This window comes from Zingiber officinale, chromosome 9A (assembly GCF_018446385.1).
Source record: "Zingiber officinale cultivar Zhangliang chromosome 9A, Zo_v1.1, whole genome shotgun sequence".
NCBI classification, from domain to species: domain Eukaryota; kingdom Viridiplantae; phylum Streptophyta; class Magnoliopsida; order Zingiberales; family Zingiberaceae; genus Zingiber; species Zingiber officinale.
The window spans coordinates 136,309,299-136,328,798 of record NC_056002.1 but is presented as its reverse complement, the minus strand read 5'-3'; the positions used below and the strand labels follow the sequence as shown (position 1 = coordinate 136,328,798).

Below are 19,500 nucleotides of genomic sequence, written 5' to 3'. Positions count from 1 at the left end.
GTAGGAAATCTAAGGCCGCCCTGAAATTGGTCCAGAAAAAAACAAATAGTACCGATCGGCGGGTTATGGGGCCGGTCGGTCGGGTCGGTTACAACTATTTCATGGTCATCCGGGATCCCGTACGTCCGAACAAGACGCCGAGCGCCCTCCTCGTCAAATTTACTCTCCATGGTCATATACCAGGGACCATGAACATCAACAGCGGGTACGGAAGTGCTCGCCATGACTAAAGTACCAAGAAAAAGAAAGAAGGAAGCCGAAAGAAACTCGGAAACGGAGGACAGATAAAAGTTCGCAAGCAAGGGGACGAAAGGAGTTCCTCGCGAAAGGGAAAGGCCGAACGAAAGGAAGAGAGAAGCTTACTGAGGGAAGATGAACGGAGAGGATCACCAGAAAGCCGAAAACCACCAAGAGGCAAGAACTAGGACAGCCGGAACGATGCAGCCGCGGGCACCTTCGACGGAGGACGCGCAATGAGACAGAATGCGGCGGAAGGGTGAAGACGAAGGCTTTATGCGAACGAGGCTGGTCGGCCTCGTCCGTCGGATGCAGGTCACGAGAGACGAGGTCATCATCTGACCACCCATTTCAAAACAATCGGCGTCCCATCGTACGGATCATCACCGCCACGCGCGAAGAGCCACGTGGCTCTCTGTCACCAGGCGCAATTAATGCGCCCATACCGCGCATGCTTCGACTTAATGAAAAGGATTTGCGTGATTTTCGAGAAGATTTAGACAAGCAAACATCCACGTTGAGTGCCAAGACATCCAAAACGAAGAGCCGAGCGGCTGAATTCGGCATAAGGGCCGAACGACTCAAGGGATATTATAAGCGACGGTAAGGCGACGACCGCCCGCTCGGACACATAGTCCAGTCAGTCGGACTCACTGCCTCCTTCGACTAGACTTGAAGGAGAGGCAAGTGATCTGGCGGTAAGAATAGGGGACCCACTTCCTGAAGGGTCCCAGCCTGAGGACGGATGGAGGACTGACTAAGCAGGTAATGGCCGCGTCAAGCAGTTGAGCAGGTCCGAGCGGAGCCAGAGATAACCCAGCCAGGCTTGGGTTTCCGATGCCAAGGCGGGAGGACTGAATGGCCGAGCGGGTGTATGCCCGGCTGGAACCGAAGGGCCGAGCAGGTGGTCCGTTCGGCCAGGATAAGGGCGAGGATACAAAGGTTAGCCGAGCGGCCTATTCGTACGGCTCGGGATATGGGATGTCAGCAAAGGCATGTCTGATGATTATGCCGTACACAAGATTTCACGATAGAGGGTCTTGTCGTCACATCATGGAGAGGTCGATACAGTAGCGGTATGGACGATAGAGGGTCTTGTCGTCACATCATGGAGAGGTCGATACAGTAGCGGTATGGCCTTATGGATGCCCTTCTGACAGACCCATACCTGGGCATGGTCGAAAGCAGGTGATTGCTTTGATTGGCGCGCCCAGGCTCCTTCGAGAGGTCTATATAAGGTCTCCATTTCTTCACCGGAGGTACGCTGGTCTGAATCTCTGAAGCCACCTCTTTGTTATTCCTCGCCTGACTTGACCGTCGGAGGGCCGTCGCCGGGACACCCCTCCCGGCTCGGTTTTGTTGCAGGTTCGCCGGAGCACTCGAGGATCCAGCAGGGAGCGCCACATCCCTAGCGTCCGTTGACTCCGGGTTCGGACAGGATCATAAAGTAATATTAATATCACTATAAAAATAATTATAGAATTTATAAATTTGCAAAATATTTTTTATTTTAAATTATTTTAGAATAATATAATAATTTTATTTAAAATTATTATATGCAAATAAATATTCTTATAACTTCCTTAAATCTATAAAGTTGAGATACGTCCTCCTCCTTCAGTTTAATCAATTTGAATTTATATAACATTTGTATTTAAAATTTTTCTTAAATAAACAACCTTATGTGTTTTGTAAAATCTTTAAAGTTATTGCGGTGATTTAACCAACAACGTAGGTGTATATATATTTTTTTAATCACGTATGTAATTTTAAAAATGTCTTAACAACTTAGTCTCTCTTCTCTTTTGTGTTGTTGATTTTATGAAAATTAACAACACAAAATCAAAATAATTGTGTTGCTGATTTCGAAAATCAACAACACAATGATGTTGATATTTGAAATAAGCTCCATGTGGTTGATTTTTGAAAATCAACAATAACATTGTTACTGGCTTTAACTTTAATGTATCAAATTAAATCTCGTTCAAAGTTTTTCAATTTGATATATTGTGTGTTCCATGATTCAATCTAAATTAAAAGTTCTCACCTCTCAAAGTTTATCCATAACATGTTGTAGCAACTATGAAATCGTAGCTATTACAGCTACAAGTTCAACTTTAAGAAGTCATATATAACTTTTGATTTAGATTGAACCATGAAACGTATAATATATTAAGAAAAATGATATACAGAGGGAAAAAATCTCAGAGAAAAACTCAGAGATAGACACATAAAGTGATGTACCTACAAAAAGTGAATATAGTGGGTCATGAATTTATGTATATATCCCTGAACTTTTCTCTGAAATTTTTTTTCCTTTACATATCATTAAATCGAAGATTTTTGAACGAGCTTCAATTTGATATATCATGCGTCCTGTAGTTCAACCTGAATCAAAAGTTATAGTTTCTTAAAGTTATAACTCATAGTTGTAGTGACTATGATTTTATAAATAAAAAAAAGATAGATCCGCTACCTTAACAACCCCCTAGTGCCGACCTTACGGATATGTAGGTACACAGACCATAAACACATGGTGGGGTAAACCCCAGGTCGTCAGTTCCTGAGAATCGACCCCTGACCATTATGCTAAAGATGTCATGTGCCAACTATCTACGCTATAGACTCGGGGCAGCAGCTATGATTTTATAACTAGCTACTACAACGTGTTTTTGATCTTTTAAAGATCAACAAGACGTTGCAGTAGCTACGAAATCGTAGTTGCTACAACTATAAGTAATAATTTTGAGAAGTCATAACTTTTTATTTGGGTTGAACTACAAAACACATAATATATCAAATCGAACCTCATTCAAATATATTCGATTGGACATATTATGTGTCTTATGGTTTAATATAAATCAAAAGTTATGACATCTTAAAGTTGTACTTGTACTTGTAGCAGTTATAGTTTTGTAGCTACTACAACATGTATATTGGGTAAACTTTGATAGGAGATAATTTTTTATTCAGATCGGAACATGAAAACACAATATATTAAATTAAAGATTTCTAAACAAACTTCGATTTGATATATTGTACGTCTCGTAATTCAATTATAGTTAAAAATTATGGTTACTCAAAGTTTAAGTCAACAACAATGTTATTGCTAATTTTATGAAAATTAATATCATTGTGTTACTAAATTTTAAAAATCAGTATGCTAACTTCTATTAACACCATTATATGATTGATTTTCAAAAATCAATAATACTGTGTTGCTGATTTTTAAAATTCAATGAAAAATCAATAACATAATGATACTGATTTTGAAAATCAATATCATTGTGTTAATGATTTTGGAATTCAACAATACTACAATGGCGTTGCAGAGGGTTTTTTATTACATGCAAAAGAGAAAAAAAATGAGAGATGTTACATGCAATTTTTATCCAATGAATAGTTAAAAGAAGAGAGAGATTATATTATTTGAATATTTTTAAAACTAGTAATTAGGGAAAACACATATTCACTTACATTGTTTGATAACTTGTCAGAGTTATGATATATATGTGTAATTTTTATTAATTTAGGTTCATATTATAATTTTATTTAAAATTGCAATATGAACTAAATGACTTTACATTCAAAAGCACTCCTATGCACTTGTTGAGATCTCTAAAGTCGAGATATGTTTTTATTTTTCAATTTTGACTATTTTTTAGTAATCTAGATATCTAGCTCTTCGAATTGATTAATCCTAGAGGTGATTGTCCAAGTTCTATGGAAGTTTTCCATCTTTTATCAGGGTAATCGGGAAGTACACATAGAGACTCATCCAGATGACCAACATTCTTAGGTATACTTCTCACTAGAAAAAAAAAACCCTGCACCGCAGCTAAGACTCAAACCTTAAATCACTTGATTATCCGTTGAAGAGTTTAACCATTGCCAATGACTCAATTTTAACTAATTTAGATCTATGATAGTTTTAATCAAAATTGTTTTATGAATTTAAATTGTCTAGATTTGATCAACAAGTGATTCTATGCATTCCTTGAACCCAATAGAATCAAGATATGTCTTTTTTTCATTTTTAGATTTGTTTAGATCCATATAATAATTTTGAACAACACTATTCTTAGACCCTCTAAAGTTACTATATATCTTCCCTTTTTAATTTAGAGTAGTTTAGGATTATATTAACAATTTTGAACAAAATTATATTGACCTAAATAGTTCTAAATTCACAAATAAACACTTATATGTGTTTCCTAAACCCTCGAGAGTCGAGATATGCCCTCCTTTTGCATTTTAGACTAATTTACGGTCATGTAGCAATTGAACAAAATTATTACATAGGTATAAGCTACTCTAATTTTACAAATAAGCACTTATATGCATTCATTAAACCCTCTAAAGATGCTATTGTTAGTGCAATCATGATGTGAGTGATTGTTAAGTTTTTGCCAATGTTATTGATGTGTGTGTGGAATTTGTAGGGACTTAGTAACATGCACATGAAACTCACAAAGATTATGACTCAATGAAGTCGAGTTATGATGTTGATTTAGCACATCCAAGATGATTCAACTCAAGGCTTAAGAGGCCCACTAGTATTTTGAAGAAGTATGGTATGAGACATCGTGGCAGTGAAAGATGGAGAAGTAAACTTCATAGGTGATAGTTAAGGATAACATGTTAAGTAGACCATGGACTTGGTATATCCAAGGGATCCAGGGTTGATGGAATGCGAACTCTTAGACAACATAAAATTGTGATTACCAAAAGACAATAAGTTATGAAAGATTGTGTGTCCGAGATCATAATCTGAGATTAGTGAGGTTTGATCGTAAGAGAACATGAGTTCCCTTTGCCAGACGTTCCTTATTGTGAGGCCTCATCAGATCTATAGGATGCACTAGATCTAAATAGAAATAAAACAATCAAGTGGGATGTTATGTAGTGGACTCCAGATGGTTCTGTTGTTGTTATGACAATGTTCAATTTCCAGCAATATCATCACATCCAAGCACTTGGATGGACTCTTGGGTGGATATGCCAAAAAAAAGGAGATCATTTGGTCTATGGTGGTAGCATCAAGCACTGAGCAGGGTGGCAACCTTCCGCATTGTTGCAAGAAAGATCCAACAGTTGTTGATCTCTTTACAAGAAGACCTTACAATATGTAAATTGCCAACTGCTGCAAAGGAGGGTTATTAACTCATGGGTTCAAGATCCAGCCAACACTGCAAGTTCAATATAGATTAGTGTTGGTTCATCAGGAACCACCAACAAATCATTCGTGTGCCCAAAAACTTCACCCTAAAGGCTCCATGACCTGGGTAGACATGTGGAGGTAGCCAATAATACTAATCTACTTTCTATGTCTAAGTTAAAAAAAAAAAAATAGATCTGTTACCTTAGTGGTCCCTCTAGTACCGGCCCCTCTAGTATCGGCCCTACAAATATGGAGAAAGTAAATATAGGTACACAAGCCATAGACGCATGGTGGGATAAACTCCAAGTCGTCAGTTCCTGAAAATAGGCCCCCAGCCATTACGCTAGAGATGTCATGCGCCCACCGTCTATGCTATACCATCAGGCTCTATGTCTATGTTTTTAAGATGACATGGAGCATGGAGATGTAGCCTATACTTTGCTGTCTTCCAGAAACAATGTAATAGCCTTAGATCTTGATTTATTAGCAGAAGTGCATCAACAGCTAGGTGATTTTGCCAAGTTAATGTTTGAGGATCTTCTTCTTGAATTACAACTTGATACTACTCTAAACTCGAGGACAAGTTATTTTCACCTCGAAATGATTGATACAAGATAATCCGAGATTTTATCTTTTTTTTAAAGTTATTTTCATCTTTTATATTTTTAGATTTTGAATCTGTATAGGGGTTTTAGGATTTTGAATCTCTTGAGATTTTTTTTTTCATTTCGGTTAGAATTTTTTAGTTTCTGTTAAGATTTTTTTCTTTCTTTGACATCTTAGGGTTTTGGGTATATTTAAATAATTATTTAGTTGATGTTAGGGAGATATTATCTTTTGTTTTGATAAATAAAACTCTTAAGGCGGTCCTCTTCGAATTCTTTATGTCTTTCCCTACAATTCCTCTAAGGAAACGAGCCCACAGAATAATTGTTATACTACTCAATGTCAATTGATATCAGAATCTTTTAGATCCCATGGATGGTCGTTGTGGTTGTGGTCGTTGTCGTGATAGATAGCTTTTGGTTGAAAAAGCCACATTGTAGCACCCAAGACAAGATATTTGAAGATCTACAGAAATAAGTCATAGAATTAACTTAGTACAAGATGTTAAAGGTCATAAGTTTCCTTATCTTAATTGTTTTTCTACTTTTGAAAACTCCTATCGCAAATCCGAAAGTCGTGGTCGAGAAGAGCGGTATGGAGATATTGGGTTTTTAATTGATCTTTCCCAGTTTCTAGTACGCCATGGATCGAGAAATTCGTTGATTGATTTAACGAAGTGGAAAGGATTTTTAATTATGAGAAAGTATCCAATCGTGTTTAGATAAAATTGGTTGTCATCAAACTCAAGGGCCGAGCATTAACATGCTAGGAGCAGTTGCGATGCTCACGAGACAAACAGAGCAAAATCAAGACCATTAATTGGAAGAAGATGAAGAGTCACTTCCTTCCCTTCCGTTATACTCAAATGTTGTTCTAGGGATTATTAGGTTTCGCCATGAAGGACGATAGTTTTGACACCCAAGTAAAACACCACTTTGGCTCTCGTCTCTTTAATAACTTCGAAGGTGGTGGCTCTTTCCAGAAAAGCTTTGAAAATCAGAGAGCTTCAGCAAAAAAATACATTAGACTATTATACTCTTGAAAAATTGCTTCAGTTTAAGAAGCCAAAGAAAAACAAAATTCTCTGAGAAAAAAAAATAGACTTGGATGCCATGGAAGCAGAGGCTATTTCTATATTAGGAGCTAGTGATTGTGGTTCAAGGACTGACTCGACAAGGCCGGCTGCAAAGGAGGAAAAGGAGAAAATTGAAGCTGAAATAAGAAACAGATCATACCAGGCAGGATGCGAGAAAGCAAAAGAGGCTTCAAAAATTTTGCGTCATGAGCAAACCTTAACATTCAAGTCTACAGATACTGCAGATATATTTTTTGGTGAAGTGTATGAAGATCAGCAAAAGTCTTTTATGATAGTTCTTGTAAAAACTTAAGTCGCATGAATTCTAGACAATCAAAATAAGAATTTAAATAGGACAACCAAGAACATATGAATATGGATTTTCATTTCATTGAGAACATGACATAAGAAAGTAAATACTGTAATTACAAAGAACCTTAATGCGGCGGAATTATCATTGTTCTTCGTGTAGAACTCGTCGATCTAACAATCCTGCGGAAGAAGAAGAAGAAGGTTGGCCTTCCGGAGGAGTTAGAGTTGACGGCGTCGAATCCTCTTCGTCAATGGGTAACGAAGAGACGTCTCAAAGACGCCCTAATCCTTTGGGGACCAACCCATTATATAGTGCACATCTATTATCAGCCCATAGATAATCATATATGTGGGACTATAAATTCATATATATACTGAATATCTATTATCGGCATATAGATGATAATAAAGGCGGGACTAAAGGTTCTACATATACATGGTCTACATCCAATAACTGAATCCAATAAGTATAAGTTAAATCACTTTAAAGGGTTCATATCGTATTCACATATACAACTTACAAATAAACTCACTTAATAGGGATAATTATATCCAACATCTTAAACAATCTTAACAACTTGCTCATAGAAAATAGGATGAAACTCTGCTTCTGGTCTTCAAGCTGTTGCTCTTTTAGCTACCTCTAGTAAAGAATAAGAACCTTCTGAGCCAATACACAGGAGAACCACAAGAAGAAAAGTTGTAATTACAGAAGTTGACGAGTTTGTACTTGGTCTTCAACTTACACAAGGAGCCCAGAAGCTTGAATCAAAAATGTTTTTATGGATGATAATTGATTTTCTGAAAAAGGTGATGCTGAAGATGAATTTGAGGATTATACTGAAGGTGCAGGATGCTACCAGGTGTTAGTTGTTGACAACCTTCCAGACTCTTGTCAACAGTTTGAGTACAAACTCTCCTCAAAACTTACTAAAACCATCCTGAACTTAGTGAGCTTCTTTGTGAAGAAATTATGTGACATCAGCTTGTTGCAGTTAACATAATTGCTCAGCATCAAGTCTAACATTTATGGCTCCTTGGATTGAAAATCTAGACTGTGTGAAACTTTAGGAATCTGATATTGGTTGGAACAAAAGACTGTTGAAAAGTCTCTACTATGTAACGTGGAAACATGGGGATCAATTTCCAGCTGATGGGATAGAGAAGCTACGGAAGATCGTTGCTTGCAATAATAGGAACACTGTTCTAGTCCTTGACAGTTTGATCACTAAAGGGATTGAAGATTGCGATTCTAATACATCAGGAGAGATAACAGGAGCATTTGCTACATATTTTTTAGTAGTCAATGTGTTAGTTTATATCTAGCACGAATTTGTCTACAACAAACAATTGTCGAGTTGATGTCAAAATATCTTTCTCTTGGACTACTACCTAGAATTACTCTAAACTCGTGGACAAGTTCTTTTCAACTCAAGGCAAGTGATGCAAGAGGCCCTGAAGATTGTTTTTATAGTTATTTTCATCTTTTGCATTTTAAGATTTTGAGTTCATTTAGGGTTTTTAAAATTTGGAGTATGTTAAGATTTTGTTTCTTTTTGTTAAGATTTTTTCCTTTCTTTTCATCTTAGGATTTTGAGTTTATTTAAATAATTGTTTAGTTGATGTTACAAACATCTTTTGTTTTGAATCAATTTATTTCGAGTAAACCTAAAGACAACTTCTCTGCATTTGGCAATTTCTTATCTTCTATACAATTCCTCTTTAAACTTTTACCTCCACAATAATCACTATTCTTCCCGGTACAGTATTGATGTAGGAGGCTCTGAATAATGTTTGCCATTGTTCAAGGTTATTTTAATCTTTTTTTCATGTTAGGATTTTGGATCTATTTTAGGGTTGTTTTCATCTTTTTGCATCTTAGGATTTTGAGTCTATTTAAATACTTATTTGGATTGATGTTAGAGATTTTTTTTTTTTGATTTGGAAAATAAAACTCTTTTCATTTAAACCTAGAGACAACTCCTATTCATTTACCAAATTCTCTATGTCTTTCTCTGGAATTCCTAAGGAAATGAGTCCGCAGAATAATCGCTATTCTATTCGGCGTCGTTAGTTAGTATCAGAGTCCATTAATGATGAAAAAGTAAATAGGATATCATCAAAAAATAAAAACATACAGGCTAATGATACGATTGGTCCCAATCACGTCACGTCCGAACAAATGCCAGATCGGTGTGGGTACTCATCATACCGTCTAGTGGGTTGGTGTCATACAGATACACCAACCTACATCATTGAACTTAATCTTAAACCTACCATGAATACACATACTATCACAGTCACACATCTCTCACATCAATCTCCCACATCTATGTGCTCCGTCATTGTACATGCTATCATAGTAGTTAGGGCATCTCCTCATCATCAATCCTCAACTCCCAGTGTCCATCATCAATCCCATTAGATCCGATAGATGGTCGTCGTGATTGTGGTCATAGTTGCAACAAGTAGGTTTCAATTGAGGAAGTTCTGCATCGTGATCGTAACGTCCAGGATAAGAGGCTTGAAGATCTACAGAGACGAGTTACAAAATTAATTCAATGTCTAGCAGTGCAAGATCTTAAAGGTTGTAAGTTCTCTTATCTTAATTCTTCTTCCACTTTTGAAAACTCTTATCACAATCACGAAGGTCATGGTCAAGAAGAATGGTATGGAGACATTAGATTTCTAGTTGATCTTCTTGCGTTTTCTAGTACATTATAGACTGAGGAATTCGTTAATTGCTTAATGAAGTGGAGAAGATTTGATTATAAGGAAGTACCGAATTATATGAAAGTGGAGAAGTTTGTTGCCATCAGATTCAAGGATCGAGTATCGACATGGTAGGAGCAATTGCGATGCTGACGAGACAAACCAGGCAAAGTCAAAATCACTGACTGAGAGAATATGAAGAGTCACTTTCTTCCTTTTGGCTACACTCAGATTTTGTTTCAACAACTTCAAGACTTGGTTTCAACAACGGCATAAGTTCGGTTGATGACTATACAGAGTAATTTCAACAATTGATTGCTCGAAATAATTTACCTGAGATAGAGGAGGAAGATGGAGTCGTTCTGTTGTCAGACGGTGAGAATTATGTAGCCACAGACCAAGAAATTTTTTAGCTCAACGATTTCATGCAAAGTACAGATTCAAAGAATCAACAGGAGTATTCTTCCAACTTTACACCAGATTTAGACGGGAATGAGTGTGGTAGCCTTGCTCAAGATGCAACCAATTTTCTAAATGAAATAATTGAAGATGATAATTTCACCAACTTGGCTGATGAGCCTAAGCGGTAGTATTTAGTAAGTGTTACTCATGAAATAAAGAAGCAACCTCCTGCTCATGATTGTATTCATAACCAAGACAATCCAAATTAATGAGAAGATTGGATATTAATGAAATCAATTTATTTCGACTTTATCAGTGAAGATTTTGAGCAACCAGAACAGCAACAAATCCTTCAGCCGGAAGATAATATCTGTGTTCAAGCCAAAATACTAGCGAGTGAGAAAGATCTTTTTGGAACAAAAGATGCTAATTCTGATATACCTATTGGGAGTGTGATATATGACTGTCAACACTTTGGAGACGAACATCTTCAGATATCGATTTTACTTTTTGATCAATAATGTTTAAGGAATGTAGGCAATGTATATGTATCTTTATAGAGCAATGAGATTGAACTGTTAGGTGATTTCGCAATACTAGAGGATCTTCCACTCGGGCTATTATCTGATACTACTATAAATTCAAGGACGAGTTTTTTTCAATTCAAGATGACTGATGAGGAGACTTTGAATAATTTTTATGATTGTTTATGATTATTTTCATCTTTTTGCATCTTAGTGTTTTGAATCTATTTTAAGATTATTTTTGTCTTTTTTTTTTGTCTTTTCAGAGTTTTGAGTTTATTTAAACTCTTGTTTGCTCCTGCATAAAATAGTGGTGGTGCAGCACTATTTTGAAAACTAAATAAAATCTTTGACAAATTTTAAAACACAATGCATCCTTTGAGATTCAATAAACTTGAATGTGCTCTTTAGTGCATTGCCAAAGAAAAAACTGCTTAGGGTTATCTAGCCAACTTGAAAAGCAATAACAAGAATGGAATCTAGTCAAAATTTCAGTAGTTTAAACAAAATTTTACACTACAAACCAAGTTTCATATTCCAAACATAGGGCAGATCGCTGCTCCAACGAAACATACTGTGTTGTTGGACTAATCAATAAATATTCTCATCCTGGACATAACCATTTATCCATGACAAGTTTTTTCCCCAAGAATTTATTGGTGCCAAGCTCAATGGTATTTAACTTAAAAACCCCTGTTACTATGAGAACTTAATGGAAAACCCCTTCTCCGTCGTTGATACATCCATATGCCCAAATTCGTCGGGATCAGAATCCGCATCTATATTTTTGTAGTCAGTCCATGTATCTGGAGAGCTTTCATTCTGGTCTCCTTTACTAGGAGGAATTCTTAATTCACTTATCGGCACAGGCAGTGGCTCTTTGATAAAATAGTGGTGGTGCAGCAGCTCAGCTGCTGTAGCTCGATTGTAAGGATTGTAGCAAAGGAGCCTCCTCGCGATATCAATTTCTGCAGCAGATCGTTTAGGAAGGCAAGCTTCCAAGCCCAAGGGCTTTTCGACCTTGCTAAAGGATATCTTGCTATAATCAGGCAAGTTTGAACAGTTTGGCCAGGTTTCTTCAGTTAAGTTGCCCAAGACACTGATGATCCTGCCCAATTGATCTATATCAGATGTCCCTGGAAATAATGGGTCCAACCTGAGAAGCTCTGCGAAAATGCACCCTAATGACCAGAGATCAATCTCTTGTCCATAGCTTGTTGATCCATAGAGTAGCTCAGGAGCTCTAAACCATCTTGTTCCGACGCATGAAGTAAGGGCACCAGATTCGTCTACTAAATCTTCTTGCACCTCATTTGTGTAGGAACTCTTGAATGGATCAAGGTCGATGTCACCAGTACTACAGGTGGCCAAACAAGATGTATCACCATCTTGTAAACTCATATCCTTGTCACTATCATACATCATGTTTCTTGTCTTTAGGCCATACAACTCCTTCATATACTCATCCACGCCAACCTGGCCGATTCCTGGAGCAGTTTGGTGCTCAATTCTTGGGTCTTGATCATTCCGAACTACAGATTCAACTGGCAATGAACTGATATCCTCGCGTGCAGCTGATGGTTGATGCTGAACCCATGTCTCTGAAACTTGTTCATTTGCACTATTATCAATGGTGATCATCCTAGCTTCCTGAAGTATCCTTGACTGCAAAGGATAAAAAAATTCAACAATATTTTGTAAGGCATACTCACCAAGGCATCTATGTTGCAAGAACAAAATATCAAGTAACAGAAAAAGTAAACATAAATGATAGTGAAAGTGTAGTAGGTATCGACCAACAGAATCAGTCAATAACTGCAACAAAGCTTCTCTTGAACTCACACTTTGCTCAAGGCTACATGACCAATAGGAAGGCAGGTTGCACCAATCTAGCTAATAGCATTTATAAGCCTATAGGGTCTACAACAGTAAACATGGTGGCCAACCATGTAGGATCTCGATATCAAACATCTCATTTAGAAGCATTGTGAACAACTTATGCATGCAAATTTAACATATAATCGGTTGGTAACAAATGAGTCGTTAGAATCTTCCACTAGTACACTAACAAGATTGAGGAGCACAAGTTAGCTTACAATGCTTCTAGAGGAATTGATGGCTGATTACTTGTGCAAAAACAGACACTTCAGCATGGCTTCAAGGCTTACTAAAAAACAACATTATGATCTAGATGCATACAAATTAAAAAGGGGTTAATACTTCTAGACTATATGTCACATCTACAACTACACCTCTTTTTAACATTAAGAAGACTTGCCAATCATTTGTTTCTTATCTTTAGATACTTCTGGTAATATTTGGCTCTTTGCTAGGTAGACTTGTACTCCCTTGATCTTGCATGACACCATGGGGCTGAGCCATCAGTAAATGTTTAACCTTCTTAGTCTTATAAGTTAACCGACATGTAGCTTTTATTTTTTTATGAGAAAAAGAAAGATTTTTCATCCTCAATGTAAACTTAATATGGTAGATAGTCACATTATTATTTAAATACGAACTATTTAAAAAAAAATGCAACTGATTCATGGTGCTTTTCATGGTTTGTGCCATTTAATCACCTTTTATCGGGGAGAAACTTGTCCAGGTATGAATTCTCTCCATTTAATCTATCTCACTATAAGTCACATTATGTTCTCTTCCAATGTCTATTGTCTACATGTAGGCCATTTTAATCCAATTCCATGAAAATACCTGATTTCAATAGCAAAAATGGTTCTTCTCGCATTGCTAGAATACCATGAACTAGGTAAAACACTTGGACAATAAGAGAGATCTCTGGATACCCACAGTATATCAAAAAGATCACCAATTCTCTAAATGAAGCTAATTCTGTAATATTGTCTTCTGTGAACCTTACTTTTAAAAAATCATTAGAAAAATCATCCTGTTTCTAAGTAATCAAATACAAATGTTTGAATCTGGAGCATTCTCACTTTGCTTAATAAGAAAAAATTCACCCACATAAAGAATTTAAAGAAGCATTTATTATTATTCTTGTATCATTTTTTGATCAAGAAGTGCAATTTCAATTACAAAACAGCATGTGCATATGCAAATATCTTCTTTAATAAAAGTACAGATAGAAGTATTTTCCATTTAATCTAAGTGTATCAAAAAACTTTTTCTATTTATTCATAGAATTTTTAAAATAACTTATTATGAGATTTAAATTCAAATCGTTGAAGGTTGGAGGAAAACAATTCATATAACCAACCCCATATTGTTAGGTTATACATGAATTATGAAGATAATGATGAACGGGTAAATTAAGAATAGCTATGAGAAAAACTAATACAACTGTAATGATGCATGAGAGATTAGTATACTTCTATTACTTGATCAATCATAAGAAGAATGAAATATTATGAGTACAATAATTAGTAAAACTGATGAAGTCGAAATCAATGCAAAACCAGGTAAATAGAACAGAAAAATAATGATTTTAATCCTACCAAGTAATAACAAATGCATCATACCATTTTATCCCACAAATAGTCAAAATATAAATGAACGCATCATTTGGAGATTTGACGAAGAATCAATTAAATCTTTATAATATATGAACACTAGTTTAATCGAACATGGAGTGGAGGAGAGTTTAGTATTTACTTCAACCTCTTTTCCAAACATTAGGCATCTAAGTCCTTAAGATTCACAACTGTGACCTCCAAAATATATAACAATCTTAATTGATAGGAATCCTAGTTATTTGGGGTTGAGAGGAAAACTCGCCCTTTTTGCATACTCTTTCCCTTAGTCTACAAAACTTCATTACATGCACTTAAGGAACTGCTTTATGAACTTCCTTGCTCCATCTATTGTGGTCAAATAGTTCCATGATTCTCTCGATTTTCATTTTATATATCCAACCAAATTCATAAGCCACGATTTGGCATGGCTCTATTACAGCATCAGAAACCTCAAAAGGGTAAAGATAAGTCCAACTTGGATCCTAACAACAATCAAGTGATCCCCAATTAGAATCAGCAAAAGGATCCAAGATTTACAGTCAGCACCAAATTAAAATTTAAACAATCTGATATCTTCTAATTTTAATCGATTTATGCTGACTGCATCCATCTATGAACCAATAATCCACGAAAATTCTGAAATCTATACTCCTCTGTTGATTCAGAAGGAATTTAATTCAGAAACATATGATCTGACCGATCTGACCGATCTAAGTTCTTCCTACATTTGATTTTACTACCTGGCTAATAATTAAGCAAGAATAAGACGAGATCTTTAGAAAATCGGAGAGATACCTGACCAAAATCCGCAAGTTTAAGAACTCCATCAGCTGAGATCAACAAATTCGATGGCTTCAGGTCCCGGTGCACGATGGAACTTCGATGGCAGGCCTCGATCCCGCGCAGAATCTGCTGCATCCACTGCTTCACCTCGCCTACGGCGATTTCCCCGCCCCTCTTGGCGTCCGAAATGACGGCCTCCAGGTCTGTCGGGAGGAACTCGAGCACGAGCACCGCGTCCTCATCCTCGCGCCAGAAGTACTCGAGAAGCTCAACGACGTTGGGCGCACCCCGAAGGGCCTGGAGCGCCTCGATTTCGCTGAAGGAGCTCCGGTAGTCGTGTATCTCCTTGAGCGCGACAACGAGGTCATCCGAGAGGCGACGGGCGCGGTAGACGTCGGCATAGGCTCCGGAGCCAATTCTGCCGAGGATCTGGTACTTCTGGGTGATCTCGCTGCGGCCGTAAATGCTCCAGCTACGCGAAGAAGTCTGCACCTGCGTCAACGGCGGCGGAGAAGAATCCATGTCGGTGACTGGAGCTCGAGATTGGGAGCTTGTGCCGGTGAGGGTTTGTAGGGTGGGTGGATGCGGTCAACGGCGCTGGAAGCGAAGAAAAAGGAAAAGATCAGATTGCCATTAAATATTAGAAACACGATAAATGATTTTTATTTTCCACAATTATTTTTTTTCGATGTGCCCAAACTTCATGATTTTTTTTTTCTTCTGTCTCTCGGATGGATCTAGTGGTTAGCGCATGAAGTATTACCATAATGAAGTCTGAGGTTCGAATATCGGTAAAGTCGAGATAAATACCTCTCTCATGTGCTAGTCACTATCCCAAACGCTAGTAGCCGTCCGTGATTTACCTCCTCGGTGTTGGCCTTGGGATGAATTGGCGGGACACTGGGGGCGAGTGTATTCGCCTTTTGCCATAATGATTTTTGTTTCTTCTAATTTACTTTACTCATCAAATAAATATAGAACACAACTTATATATACTAAAAGATTAATATTATTATCCCTAGGGGCTAGGACGTAGCATAGACTGTGCGCGCATGACATTTTTTACGTAATGGTCAAAGGTCGATTTTTAGAAACTGTTGAATGAAGATATTGACTATGCTATTGATATAATAGTCATTATTATGAGAGATTAGATATATTCATATTGACATAAATAATTTAATCTAAGTAAATATAAGATACTGATATCTCTAATTAATTTAAAATAATTATGTAAAGTGTAACGACTGTCTTAACATTAATCGTTCAATTTACTTGCTGTCGCATTAACTATTTTCTCTTAAATATGAATTGAATGTTGTTATTTTCTCTTGGAATCAACATGCCCAAACTTCTTACAATGATGACATTGAGGCTTTCCACGATACCAACAACTTGAAGTAGTATGTCCTTGCCTTTTGCAAATCTTACGAGAAGGTTTAGAATCATCATATGGGCACTAAAGGACCGTTATATTAATATAATGGATCTATATTTTTTTTTTTGCTCTCCTAGACTTCCCATCTATTAGACTCTTTATTATGGAATCTTCTTTAAAATTACTTTTCTGGAAGGAACTTTGATATTTGAAATTTAGCTCTGTCTTGAAACTCAGTCTCCAAAGGTTGCTCATTAGGCATCGTCCTTCTTTGCTTAAGAGACTCTAAACATCCCATCAAATTCTTTGATCGAAAGAGAGGTGAGATCTTTAAATTCTTCAATCGCAACAACAATATGTTCAATTTTTTCAAGCAAGCCAATAAGGATTATTTTGAATTACCTTCTAATCAACCATATCCTCTCCAAGAATTCTCATATTATTGACTATTTTAATCACTTTATAGGAATACTCTTTAATAGATTTATATTCCTTCATTTTTAGATTTTCATACTCTCTAGGAAGAGTTTGAAGTTTGATAACTTTAGGTTTGGTATCACCTTGAAATTCTCATTCTAGAATATTCCAAGCATTCTTTGATAAAGTAGCTCTCATAATCCTTGGAAAGATAGTTGTTGTGACTCCATTTTGAATTTTTGAAAGAGCCTTGACATCTACCATTTGATCTGCTTTAAGCTTCTCAATATTTGCCGCTGAAAGTTGTTTTTTTCTTCGGGTTCTACAAAACCATTAGGGACAATGCTCTATAAGCTTTTAGACAAAAGCAAAATCTTCATTTCACCTTCCAAATATCATAGTTTTCTCCTTTGAATATTGGAATGGTTGAGTATGGACTTGTAGGATTTTGCATTGAAGTGGGTGTCATCTCTTTGAACTTGCAGAAAGTGTTGATACAGTCGACCTCAGATCAAGGTTGACCAAGCTTGAGTTGAATTTGAATTTTGATGTTTGATCAATATATTTTATGATTGAGCAAAATGTCAAGTAAGTCAAGATCGGATACTTGACTCTGGAGAAGCCCAAGTGAGTCATAGTTGACTGAACACTTAACAGATGAAAATCCAATAGAGAGTTGGTAAGAGAGCAAACTCTAAGTGAGTCATAGTTGATTGAACACTTAACATATAGAAGTCCGATAGGGAGTTGAACTGTGAACTGTGAAATTGTTGTGTCAACAAGCACTAGTGTGTGCCAAGTTCTGGATGTAATTTTCGGATCATTGAAGCATTAAGGTGAAGCTCTCATTCACTCATGGTCAAGTGATATTCTCTCCTATACAAGTCCTTCATGATTCAAGAACTAAAATTTCTTTGAATCTGAATTTCTCAACCCAATTTTCTGATTTCTGAGAATCAGGATTTCTGAACAATTTCTGTAATCCTGCTAATGGCACTTAAGTTCCAAGTTCCATGATTGTAATAATGGGTTTTGGGATGCTGAAACCTGAACTTGCTATGAAAGCCCCTATCATTGTTTAGAACCATACCATATTGAGTTTGTTCCAACTTGAAACCCAGTTATGAAACTGCACACCTTCACTGCAGTGCAAGAAATCAGTAGAGTTGTTTTGAGTCATAATTCTGGACATTAAATTGTTGGAATTTGTTAGTTAATCAGACGGGCAAAGGAGCTATTAGTTCTATTTTGGACTGGATTCCTGAGTTTCTGACCTTGTGTTGTCAATTGGTGTCTCTCCTCTTCATAAGTCTTACTCTTCCATCACTGAAAGTGCTGAAAATTTCAGAATTCTGCATTGCACAGATTTGGAAAAAGTCATAATTCAGTTTCTGAAATTTTGGTGGTTGCTACTATCCAAGTTAAGTATTTGTTTTGCAATGTCATGTGATGTTCTTGTTCCATGAAGCCACCCCTTATTGACTCAAAAGCCTTGGAATGCTCAGAAGTTGAAATTCAGAAATTTGGAAATCTCTGAAACTGTAAAGGCATGTAACTTCAGTGAATTGATTTCTGAATGCATACAACTTAAATGCAGTACAGAGATTGAGAAGTTTAATAAATGTAGAACTAAAAAAAAATCTACTTTAGGCTACATAAAACTGGATGTGTTTCTTTACCAATGCAAAAGGAATGCAAACTTCAAGATGGCAGAGATAGAGGGAAAAAAAAACTTGATTTCTAAGAATCTGAATTCTGGAATCAGACTCTATGAGATGAATTCTGGAATTGGAGGAGCTGAAGCTGATCTGGTTGACATTATGGTGAATTCAAGTTCTAAACATTCTAATGCTAATTGTAATCCTTTCCTAAGTTTAGCTCTTCATGGTGTAAGAAGGGATTCTTTTTTATTCAAATTTCTGAAGCTAGTTTGCAGCAGGTGTGTAAATCAGAACTTCCTACAATTGCACAACAAGAACACAAGCTTCAAACTATTTTAAGAAGGAAGCTTCGATTCTTTGAGCTCTTGTTGAATTTGAAGTTTTGAAACTGAATTTCTGATCTACTGAATTCAGGAACAATCGTCCTAAGTCCAAGTGTTAAGTTCTTTGCAGCTTTCTGATTTGTGTGTGCCAGTTTTGTATCAAGCTCCACACCGTTGGTCCCTTTTGTTTTCAGGTCTGTTGCTATTACTTTACCTTTGACTTTTGCATTGCTTCCATGCTTATGTAGAGCTTGAGGTCATTCATAAGCAGGGAGGGCAATGACAACAGCCATAGACAGATCTGATTTCTGAAATTGTTGTTGCTGTGACGCCAAGTTCTGGGTATGCTTTCAACTATACAAAGATAAGTGTATCTTTCCAGCTAATCAAGGGAAAAGTTCTATCTAAAACACAGGTA

At 36.7% G+C, this 19,500-nt stretch overlaps 1 protein-coding gene across 1 annotated transcript; it reads right to left on the bottom strand.

Moving 5' to 3' along the window:
- Positions 1 to 11,509: 11,509 nt before the first annotated feature.
- Positions 11,510 to 15,928, bottom strand: LOC122020022 (cyclin-dependent kinase F-1). The gene is made up of 2 exons (XM_042577721.1): positions 15,316 to 15,928; positions 11,510 to 12,694 (listed from the first exon to the last, which is right to left on the bottom strand). The coding sequence occupies exons 1-2, from the start codon at positions 15,823 to 15,825 to the stop codon at positions 11,729 to 11,731; spliced, it is 1,476 nt and encodes a 491-aa protein (XP_042433655.1). The 5' UTR covers positions 15,826 to 15,928; the 3' UTR covers positions 11,510 to 11,728.
- Positions 15,929 to 19,500: the final 3,572 nt, after the last annotated feature.

Bases quoted from the DNA above. Each gene is read 5' to 3' on its own strand.
- LOC122020022 (XM_042577721.1), bottom strand. From the start codon at position 15,825: ATGGATTCTTCTCCGCCGCCGTTGACGCAGGTGCAGACTTCTTCGCGT. The intron at 12,695-15,315 runs GTATCTCTCCGA...TATCCTTTGCAG, and splicing joins AACTTGCGGATTTTGGTCAG to TCAAGGATACTTCAGGAAGC.